This window comes from Cheilinus undulatus, linkage group 5 (genome assembly GCF_018320785.1).
Source record: "Cheilinus undulatus linkage group 5, ASM1832078v1, whole genome shotgun sequence".
NCBI classification, from domain to species: Eukaryota; Metazoa; Chordata; class Actinopteri; order Labriformes; family Labridae; genus Cheilinus; species Cheilinus undulatus.
In genome coordinates this window covers 23665383-23677108 of record NC_054869.1, presented here as the reverse complement: position 1 = coordinate 23677108, position 11726 = coordinate 23665383, and the positions used below count along the sequence as shown (strand labels likewise).

At 39.0% G+C, this 11726-nt stretch overlaps 1 protein-coding gene across 1 annotated transcript; it reads left to right on the top strand.

Annotated features, from left to right (window-relative positions):
- Nucleotides 1–5445: 5445 nt before the first annotated feature.
- Nucleotides 5446–11275, top strand: med27 (mediator complex subunit 27). The gene is made up of 8 exons (XM_041787859.1): nucleotides 5446–5677; nucleotides 6299–6443; nucleotides 7848–7978; nucleotides 9838–9931; nucleotides 10290–10397; nucleotides 10479–10520; nucleotides 10598–10675; nucleotides 11045–11275. The coding sequence occupies exons 1-8, from the start codon at nucleotides 5475–5477 to the stop codon at nucleotides 11177–11179; spliced, it is 936 nt and encodes a 311-aa protein (XP_041643793.1). The 5' UTR covers nucleotides 5446–5474; the 3' UTR covers nucleotides 11180–11275.
- Nucleotides 11276–11726: the final 451 nt, after the last annotated feature.

The window sequence follows — 11726 nt, the reverse complement described above, 5'->3', positions numbered from 1 at the left end:
GAGTGTAGTTAGACCGGGGGACAGTTAGCACTAGGGACTGATAGACCTGACCACACGAGAGGGCCATTATAATGCTAACCTTGATCATTTAGACCTGAGGACAGTATGATGCACTCAGACCAGGTGAGAACTAAATCACTGCTCATTGTGAACTACTGTGTAATAAAATCTGACACAATGCTTAAGAGCAGCCTCAGAGTGGAACCAAGGTTAGACAGTTATCTTTAATATATGAACTATCATATTCAGCTGTGTAAAGTTTTTTGCGAACAGCTCTTTGCAGCCTCCAGAGAAATAATGTTGGATATGAAAACAACTCCTGATACTGTTCCCTCCATCCTGTCCGTCTGTTTGTCTGCCTATACATCCATGTGTCTCTCTGTATGTCTGTCTACTGGTCTCTGTGCCTGTCTCTGTGTTTGTGTACGAACATCAACACAGATGATTAAACTGAGACTAAGAGACTTTGCCTGTTTCTCTTCTTTATTAAAACAAAGTTGGTGTGGCGGATTCAGGATGTCAGTGTTCACTGTATTAGGGAGACACAGTCTTATGGCACCATAAAGTCTGGGTTTTTTTCAACTCTTAATCTAAAAATCAAATCCTTTTTCTGCTGGTTAATGAGTTCAGGGTTAAAGGTGGCGCTGTTTTGTAATAAACTGTGCTGAAAGCTATTTTTAATGTTGACACACGAGAGGAGCTCGCTGTGTTGTGCACGCCTATGAATGTGACGTAGCCCGGTCGACTGACATCAATTAAAATGAGCATAAAGGGAAACACAGAATATTATACACTTATACACCACACCTCTGTAACATCTAAGACTGCGTATTGTCTGTTGGCCAAAAAGCACCATATTGGTCTCATCAGACCAAATAACTTGACCATGGAGTCTCCTACGTGCCTTTTGGTGAACTCAAGTCAAGATTTAATTTAAGTTTTCTTCAACAGTGGCTTTATCTTTGCCACCCTCCCACTCTGCCACTGTTTTTGGTAATAAAATATATATATATATATCAAAAAAAACAAACAAAAAAAAAAAAAAAAATATATATATATATATATATTTATTGGCCATGACTATACTATACTATGCTATTCGTGACTAATGACTATGCTGTTTATAGGGACTGCAATTGTCTGCTTCTATACATGTATTTCTTTACACTTGACTAGAAAATGTAATGTGTGCTGCCTTCTCCTGACTGTGGCAGCTGCAGATAGTTGGTTAAAATACTGGACAGCTGCTGCAGAAAGAACCTTAATCATGTGCTCTTGACTTAAGTTATATTTGACATAACAGATATAATTCAAAGTGTTAAAAAGTTAATGACAGACTGAGAGGATTATACATTTTTTAATATACAGTGCATCTTCATACCTGTTACCTGTTTGTCTGTATACCTGTATTTCTAAACACTTGGTGGTTGTTACATCCTAACAGCTCTAAAATTTTACATTCCACTTACTTCACACCTGATTTTCTGAACACCTGTCAATCTGTGTTTTTCATATGTCCTCTTTAAAAATGAACTTTGATGTAAAGCATGTAAACCTGTCTATCTGCACACCTGTTTGTCTCTATAAACACAGAAGAAAACATCAGACCATTAAATCAAAGTTTAGATGCCTGTCTATCACCATGGCAATGGTAAATAGTGGGATTTTTTTTTTACGAAAGCTTGAAATCATATGTGAGATCAGAGAAGCCTAAGCCACTTCCAGCAGTCTTTTTCATCTCCTGTCTTTTTTCACTCACATGCCTTTCTCTATGAACACAGAAATACAGAAAAACAATCTGTCATTCTTTCAGTCCGTGTTGCTCACCTGTTCATCACCCCACATGTCGGTCTGTAGTTTCTCTTCTTGATAATCTGATCAAACATTTGCCAAAATGCTAAAAATGTTCATAATGCCTTCAGTAGAATCAACTTTTCCTCTTGTCTTTTCTTCTTAACGTACCACTCAGTTATCTCCTTTTGTCCTCTCTCTCTTTCTGTACTCCTCTTTATCTTTTATAATCTCCTCCTGTCTCGTGCTCTTTCACTCTTCCTCCCCCTCTTCTCTCTCCACCTGAAGATAAACCTCTCAGAGCTAAACAGACAATCACCCTCTCTCTCTCTCCTCTAACTCTACCTCTATCTCTTCTCTCTAACTCAACCTCTTTCTCTCTCCTCCATCCCTCTCTCTCTCTCATTAGATTTGTAGAAATAGGATAACTACACCAGTCTAATTAGATATAATTAAAATTTAACAATGTCTAGAAAACATATATAAAAAATATTATACAAAACAAAATTTTCAATTTGCTTTTGGTGCATTTTAAATGTGATGTTTGTTAAAAGCTTACATTTTAAATTAGAGTATAGGTAGGTATATTCTTTAGGGGTTTTTGTATCTACAGACTTGTTGGGTGTAGTTTTGGAATGAAAGTTTTTCTAATTCACAAGGAGCGAGAATTTGCTGTTCTTGAAACCTGTAATGAAATCAGTTTAGAGCATATGTAGGGGGGCAGTGACGGAGAAAGTTCCTTAAGGTTAAGGTTTGACTCTTTTGATCATTGGTTTCTACTCTGGAGTCCAGTTCTTTTTAAAAGGGGGACCAAAGATGTGAGGGGGCGCCAGGCTTTGTCTGCTCTGAGCTTGTCCAAATGAGATTTGCACGTATTAGTAGAAAAGATGTTAACACACTTACAGGGTAGTTTTTATAAAGGGTCTTTTGGTAAGAACATGTGTGCCTATTCTGTTTGGATTTATCAATCAAGCAACAAATCTAGCTGTCAAATGTGGGCAGAAACGTTTCATTATTTTTGTGTGGGTCCTGGGAAACCACTGCTTTTTACATCTCATAAAAAGCGTGTAAAGACAGAAACATAATTAGATAGCTGTTCACTGACTGTACTGTGTGTATACATACATTATTTCTAGGATGTGGAGGCTGAGTTGGGGGAGGAGATGCAACCCATGGCTTCCAGTCTGTAACACTCTTTATCCATGCTGAAATTCCTGATGAAAGAACAATGGACTCCACAAAACTCCTTCCAACATGAGGAGCAGATGGAGAAGGATTTTGATTGTCTGGGCTCTTGTGCTGATAACAGGAGGAGCATGTGATCTCAATCTCTCAAGTGTCTGACTCCACAAAGAGCAGGAATATTGCAAGACAGACAAGGCTCCTCCAATCCCAGGATGGCAGGCCATGTTGGAGGAGTTTCCCCATCGGAGGACGTGGAAGCAAAAGTAGGTTGGTACAAACAGGTTATTAGCAGGATAATCTACTGGAGCGGCATGTTCACAGTGAGACTGATAGACACCCAGGGGAAACAGAAGGCAGGAAGGATAACTGGTGGAAGACAGCATCAGACAAGCTGGAGATATACTTGCCTTTTACTGTGTACATGAATGCACAATGGCTGCCACACATCCCCTGCATCAGTTCGGCATATCAGTTGTGCGTAACCTCAAAAGTTAATGCAGTGCAGATCTGACTGCAGTATGCACATATGTGGCGTGGTTGGGTGGGGTGAGGATGCATCAGACGTTAATAGAGCACAACGACAGGAAGTTTGACCATGCAAACTTATTGAAAAAGTTTACAATCATGCGCATCCTTACCATGTTTCATAATAATTTCAAGCCACAAACATGCCTGTCAAAATAGCTGGGATAGACAGATATTCCAGGTGTCAACGTTTAAACCTGCAAAAACAGTAGAAAGAAAATCTATGTATTGGTTCAACTTGTGACCCTGTAAACTGGTAACTTTCTGTCAAGTGCACCAGTAGCTGCATTTGAATTAGTTAAGTTTTTTGTAACTACTTATCTGATGAGTATGTTTTGACAAAATAATTGTTTAAAAACTAAACAAAAAGGCATTCACAGGGACTCCTTTTGTCCTCAAAAGCTCTTATAATGACAACATCAGGCTGAAAGTCACCAATTAACATGGTTACCAATCACACCAAAACACCAGGCTGTTACGTCCTTCATGGATAAAAATGTTCTAGTAATGGAGTGCAGATGATGGCTTTTGCCCACCTGAGTGGACTGACATCACAATGGATTAGTAATACTACTTAATGCAGGCATACGGCCAAAAGCTTGTATCTCTATTTTTCATGATCTTATTTTTTGTTTTCATTAACCTGGGTTTTTGGTCAACCTTTACATCTGTCAGTGGGTTTTGGCCTATTCTAAAGCAATAAAAAGTGTCCAAAAGATGCTTACGATGACCATTCAGTGTTAAATTAAATTAAAAAGGAACCTTTTTTTAACTTCCTGAAAAGTGGTGATTTTGGAGGTACAAGATTTCAGCCCAGTGTTATGTTAGTTTTGAACTCAGAATTACCACCATATTCACTGACCCCATGTTTGTTGTTTGCATCCCACAAATCAGGTAGTTGTATACAGCCTTGGCTCTTCAGTGTGCCCCAGAGGTTTCCTGCAGAAACATGCATCACACACAAGCAGGTGTAACCACAAGAATGTTCATGATGCAAAAGGATGCATACAGATAGCAGAAAGCAGCAGCCATATGATTCCTGGACACTAGACAAAAGAAATGTTACTGCAATAAACATTCAACTCAAGCACCAACCTCTGTTGTTGAAGAATGAAGTCAATGCAGAAATACAAAAAAAAGCAGTTCTTTACAGGTCCACTAGAGGCTGGCTGCAAACCGCAAGGAATCCTCATCAGAACCTTTACTAAAAAGCCCATTTTCACTGCAGGAATAAGCAAATTTACAGACTGATAAAAGAGAACTGAGAATTAGGACGTTATTTCTTTAATGCACACTGTATTAGGCAGTTATTCATAATTAGGGCGTGACTGAATAACAGGTAGGCACATCTGCCGACCCAAACTCCACATCTTTGCCAGAACATTAGGGTGAGACGGTATTTCCAATACAGCGACCACCATATTTGGGCTTCATGCCTCTTCAGAGACCAGACAAAGTGCATGCTTTACACACTCAATAACTCTACTTTACTTTTGTGACCATGTGGCATTTTCTCTTCAGGTCGGAGTTCTCACAAATTAATAAGCTTACTGTTTGTGGTGGCATCCTGTGTGAACAGGGCTATTCATCTTATCTCTGTGGATTTCATCCTGTTGTAAATTCTGAATAAAGTCTTATCTAATCCTTCTTTCTTTTACACCCATAAACTCACCATAAAAAGTCTGTTGTTTCTTTTTTCTGTTGTCATTTCTTGGGAAGGTCTGCTTCATTTGATAGCCTACCTTACCCTAGCTGCATACAGTTATTACAAAACAGAAATGACAAAGAAAGCACTATTATTACTGTCTTTTACTTTTCATATAGAGACGTCAATATCATTTGCAGTTTGTGTCATAACCACATAAAAACACCTCAGAAATTTTCGTTGTTTGAGAAAACTACCTGCACATACGTATGCGCCGATCTCTGTGACGTCATCTTTGAGCGACAGCAGCCACAGCGAGAAAGAGAAGATGGCGGATGGAGTGAACGTCGGAGTGAACTTGGATGCTTTTTCTCATGCAATTAGCGGCATTCAGGCGCTCCGCTCCAGCGTGAGCCGGGTGTTTGAGTCCCTCAAGGATGGCATGAAAAACCGGGAGACCCTGGAGGGTCGAGAGAAGCAGTTTATAGCCGAATTTCAGGACAACCTGCAGGCAGTGAACAGAGACCTCAAGTGAGTGCGCCACTCCAGATTACACTCAGCTTTTGTTTATCAGAATCTCAGTATCTTAGCAGACCGTATTCACATTTGTGCAGATTCCTAACACGGAGGCGTGTAATCTTGTCCTACATAGATTTTTATTACCAGCTTCAAAGTAGAAAGATGTTTACCAGGGTAGCAGTACATCAGTGAGCGGCACATCATTGAACCCTTGTCTCTTCACAGCGGTTGTCTTTGCACATCTCCATGTTTCAGTGCATACGACTGAATGGTTATTAAGTGCACCACTGCTGGCAGACTTGGCTGAAATATGAATAAAATTTGGTTGGAAAATCTGCTTTTACATCAACCTTCCACTAAGGAGGAAGCTGCTGTTCATATGCACTAAACTATAAAAAAGTTAAATTAGTCGGAATTATTGAGCCGCATTATTTATTAAAAAATAAAAACGGGGTTTTATAACACCCCCTCTTACTATCATTGTTTATCCTTTCAGTAGTTATGTTTCTAGTCTGGATTTCACTCTGCTCTGTAAACGACACGCACATCTGTCCCTGTTGGTCTGCCTCTAACCTGTCCATCCCAGTTCACCTTTCTATTGCTCATCTTTCTACCTACACGTCTCTGTCTCAGTGAGTTGGAGCGTCTCAGTGGCCTGGTTGGTCGCCCGTCAGAGTCCCATCCTCTCCACAACAGCGGCCTTCTCAGTCTGGATCCAGTTCAAGACAAAACTCCTCTATACTCACAGCTGCTGCAAGCCTACAAGTGGTCCAATAAGGTAAACACAAGCTCACATTGATACAGTTACATTTACATTGTCTGTGTGAAGATCCACAGCAAAAACTAAAGTATTGAAATTTAAGTGCCAAACATTTCAGAGTTGATTTAACTCCCACAGTGTAAGCTCTACCCACTGCCATTTCAACCCAGGGGAACATGTGGGCTGAGTTTCCCAATCATGCCCTTGGGCAGAGTGTGTAGATATGTTTTAGATGTATTTATATGAGTTTGGACTTTGCCTGTTGAGTGATCCCTGCTGCTCAAGTTTTCAGTTGATTTGTGATGTTTTGATGTTTGATGCTTTTGCACCATGAGTGAAGTTATCATCTAAGGCTTGCCTTAGCTCTACCTTCGGCCTCAGTCTTGGCCAGACAACCCCCTACGTTGTCATTGGTGTTCAACTCAAGCCAAGGTGGCATTCTTGCCATATATGAGAGGGGCATTGTATTATGTCAATAATTATAATTGTTAACAGTCCAAATTAACACCTTATATGAAAGGAGATAACATAATGCTGTATTAAAGTGCACTTTAACATGTAAAAAAAAATCACATGGTCCAAAGTTTAAGTTTAACTCAGAACCTTTTGGAATTATATAAACTCAGAAAAAAGTGTTTAATTTAACACTACAGGAGTTTATTAACACTGACAATTTTCCTTTGTGAACCTTGCCTATTGGATAATTTTGAGAAGAGAGAATTTATGCATTGAAATTGATTACAAAAGTATTTGTTTCTGTTGTGCAAAACTATTCAACTTTCAAAAAAAGGTCATCTCTAGGGTAAACGCTGAAGAATCCCAGGCTATGCAATATTGATTTACAAATCATAGCTACACTTAAAGTGCAATATTCCAGATTTTGGTTATATGAAAAAAGGCACTTTTCTTTCCTTAACTTTGATATGTGGCAGACCATAAATGGCCTGGCTAGTTGCAACTGTGAATGTAAATATTTTGATTCAAAATTATTTGAAGGAACTCTGTTCACAGACTTTGGACACCGATAGGAGAATGGCAGAGTTTGTACTGCTCTGCTAGATAGAGAGAAGGATTTGGAAAACCGTGTCATCCCTCTAGCAGGGCAAAGAATCATGGAGGCTCTTCTGTGTTATGTTGAAACGTCTGTTCTCGCATTGATCTGAAGAGATCTTCAGCTGATTAACCATCTGAGACCCTCTCAACACTTAACCATCAACTAATGACTACATTTTAAAAATCTTGTTGATGTCTGTTACGATGATAACCCCCACCTCCAATCAAGACCCACTTATCTGCCATAAGTGTTTCTGTCACACCTGACTCACACAGCTGATCCTCCAGGTGAACTCCTGTAACCTCAGACACACACTGTGTTGTAATGATAAATATGATGATGGTTGTTTGTTGTATTTCTCGGTGCAGTTGCAGTACCATGCTGGCTTGGCCTCCAGTTTATTGAATCAACAGTCACTCAAAAGATCAGCCAATCAGATGGGGGCTTCAGCCAAGAGACGACCCAAAGTTCAACCCAGTACCCTGGTATTACCTCCTCAGTAAGTCCTGCAGTAATAGCAACTGTATATATCTATAATACTACAGTCGTATAGACTCTTTGCTTGATAATGATAATGTACCTGTACTATGCTACCGCAGTAACACATACTTTATTACTGTAGTAATGCAGTAAAGCATAATTCCCACCCCCACCCACCCAGGTGGTCCCAGGAACCAATAAAATACGGTATATAACTTAAATACTAATAGTGATACACCCTCATTATAGGATCAGTAATCTTAATTTATTCATACTGTGTAATTTATCATAACAGTGTTGTAGAGCATATAAAATCTAGATTTCTTCAGTCTGGTTCAAGGTGAACTGTTGTGTTTAGTTTTGTTTTTTAAATGCAAAAAAAAAAAAGAAATCACTATATTTCATGACAGAATAGTAATTTTGTTATAAAGTCAAAAGTAAAAGTATGGAAATCTGTTAAAATTAAATTTGGATCTATCACTTTATTATGTTCATCTAAGTAAGTAGAATAGTACTCCCATTTCTGCCAGTCCATCATTAATCCCCTGATTTCAGGGTTCCCAGATCCTCGAAAAATCTTTAAAAAATCTTACTTTTACCAGTCAGAGGTCACAAATCTTAGAAGGTACATTGCCCAAAATATGTCTTTATCCAATCTTTGTTGTCCAGCTCAAACTTTTTTTTGTGCCTAATCTTTGTCCACATAACAATAAACGGCTTTTGGGTTTTGACTGCTGGATGCTCAAAATTTCTTGGGGGAGGACCCCCAAACCCTCCTCTTTTTTGAAGCTGTGGTAAAATAAACTCTGTACTGTTGGAAGACACTTGTCTATATTTCTATCATCTGGGCTACCAAGTTGCCCGCTTAAAAAAATGAATCATGTATTATTTTAACAGATCTTCTTTGACAAAGGTGATTGAAATCAGCTCGGCACACCTGCAAAAATGTATTATGAAAAATATCAAACTACACTACATTGATAGAAGAGAGGCATTAAATGTGCCAAAAATCATTAAAATTTGGCATTTATGGTCAAAAGATGTCTTTGACATTTCATAAACGGTACATCAATTTGGAAACTTCAGCACTGGTCCGGTGTACCTTGAAATCTCACATGCCTTTCATTTTTTAGGGTTTGCGGCACAAAAAGTGGTATTAATTTTTCCAATTCAGGTCTCTAAAGGTCTTAAAAAGGCTTAAATTATTACTTCCGCCAAGGAGGTTATGTGATCGGGTGGGTTTGTTTATTTGTTTGTTAGTTAGTTAGTTAGTTTGTTTGTTAGCAACATAACTCAAAAAGTTGTGGATGGATTTTGATTAAATTTTCAGGGAATGTCAGAAATGGCATAAGGAAGAACTGATTAGATTTTGGTAGTGATCCGGATCACCATCTGGATCCAGGAATTTTTTAAAGGATTCTTTACTATTGGGAGATAGGGCTAATGGTGGAGGTCTGCGCTCTCTGAGTGCTTTTCTAGTTAGTAATATAATTTACTGTTTAATAATACTACCAAGCAAACAACGCTTATGGTGCTACTCATGTTGATAGTTCTTATCATGCTGGTGATACTGCCAGTGATTGCTGTGCTTATAGTGCTGATAGCGCTCTTTGTGAGAACAAATATTGATCATGGTAATTACACTGATAATGAAAACACTGATGAGGCTCACCTTACTAGTAAATTGTCTATAATAACCAATAGGTAGCTCTCTTTGATAAGTTACCTTCTAGTATTTATAAAACTATTTTCTATAAGGTCAAAGTTTCAATGAACTGCATCCGAGCTTTAGGAAAACAGCAGCTTATTAGTTTTTAGAGATCCAGTAGGTTAGTTATAATATAATACTTGATTGCTTGTTTCTCTTTTTTCCTGCAGGTATGTGGATGACGTCATCTCTCGGATCGGTAGGATGTTTCCAGACATGACCATTGAGCTGTTCAGACCCAACGGAACATCTGCTGTACTGCTGGTAAGAAAATACAGCCACTGCTGGTAATAGAATATCAGAATAGATGATATTGAAGTAGTGTGTTTCAGACCAGGTGGAAAATGTAAATGGTAAATGGATTTAAGCCTTTATGGCACTTCTATTTTTTACCTCTCAAAGCTTCTCACACCACAGATCACACTTGCCACTCACACCTATTCACTCCATACAAACACACTGATGGCAAAGGCTGCTATGTAGAATGGCTGTATTAACTATCCCAATACATATGCATACACATTCACACGTCACTGACACAGCAGTGGGAGCAATTTGGGGTAAAGTGTCTTTGCTATGGTCGCTTCCTAATGTTCGTCTGTCTGACTTATTTCCCTCCCAGGTGACCCTTGGAAAGGTGTTGAAGGCGATCGTGGTCATGCGATCACTTTTCATTGATAGAACTGTTGTTCGAGGATACAATGAGAATGTTTACAATGAGGACGGAAAGGTGCGTGCTCACCCTCACCTGACGGGTAACTTGTGATACCATTGTGTTTGTTTCCTTTGTAACCTGTCTGCCTCTCCTCAGCTTGACATCTGGACCAAGTCCCAGTACCAGGTGTTCCAGAAGGTAAGGCTTGTCCTCACTTGAACTTCTGTATACCTGAGCTGAGTGTGCAGAAGTCTGATTGGTTGTAATTTCTCTAGGTAACAGACCATGCCACCACCGCCCTATTGCACTACCAGCTGCCCCAGATGCCCGACGTTGTTGTCAGATCCTTTATGGTGAGACACTGATAGACCTGTTTGGATGACTTATCCATACCCTGGTTGTCCCTCTCAATGTCTGTTTAACTACCTGTCTCTCCTTTGCCTAAGTTTTATGAACTGTCCCTGTTTGCCTCCCTCTCTTAAAGCCAAGGTCGAGTTAAGCATGGTTATATCCCACCGAGTCAGTCACAGGGTTTCAGGATCTGCCAGCCCTTAAAACCAGTTCTCTCATTCTGTTTTTATGTCTTGTAGTGAAGGCCGAGAGCAAAGCTACATTCAACTCTCCCCCCCATTCTTTCTAGCTACCTGTCTCTCTGAATGCTTATGTCTGTGTTGATCTGGTTGCAAAGGTATATTAATGTCCTTTTGCCTGTCTCTTTGTAGACCTGGTTACGGAGCTACATTAAACTTTTCCAATCTTCCTGTCAGCGATGTGGTCATTTTCTGCAGGACGGACTTCCTCCAACATGGAGAGACTTCAGGACTCTGGAGGCGTTTCATGACACGTGTCGCATGTAAAAACACTTCCTGTACATCTCTTTGTGTAACTAATGTATTTTGTCTTTGTTTGTACTTTTGTAAAGAATTTTAATAAATTTTTGTTTAATTTTCAAACAGTTGTGAGTCTTTTTTATTCCAAATTCACCTTCAGAATTTAACTTGGTCTTTAAACAGAATAGAGGGATAGACTTTTTATGCAACATTGAAACTACGATATCAAATATGTTTATAAGTTTGCTAAGACTTCATAAAATATGAAAAATTTAATTTGAATGGCAGCTGAGGTTAAAATTAAACTGTAAAATCAAGTTATATTCAATGAATTAAATATTTATTTATGGCCTGGTCAGTTAATGAACAAGAGACCATCAGGGTTTATAATGCACCTGCAGCTCAGAGACGCTCAAACAACCATTAACCTTCATCAATTATTGATTTGCAAATGTCTTCACAGGGAAACACTTTCTCTTTTCAGCAGTTGGATAATTAAAACATTTCTTAGAGAAACAGTAAATCATGTGTAATCAGCTGGGCTTTTATTTCTTTAATTGCCATGATTGTCAGG

Bases quoted from the DNA above. Each gene is read 5' to 3' on its own strand.
- med27 (XM_041787859.1), top strand. From the start codon at position 5,475: ATGGCGGATGGAGTGAACGTCGGAGTGAACTTGGATGCTTTTTCTCAT. The intron at 6,444-7,847 runs GTAAACACAAGC...TTCTCGGTGCAG, and splicing joins CCTACAAGTGGTCCAATAAG to TTGCAGTACCATGCTGGCTT. The intron at 10,676-11,044 runs GTGAGACACTGA...GTCTCTTTGTAG, and splicing joins TTGTTGTCAGATCCTTTATG to ACCTGGTTACGGAGCTACAT.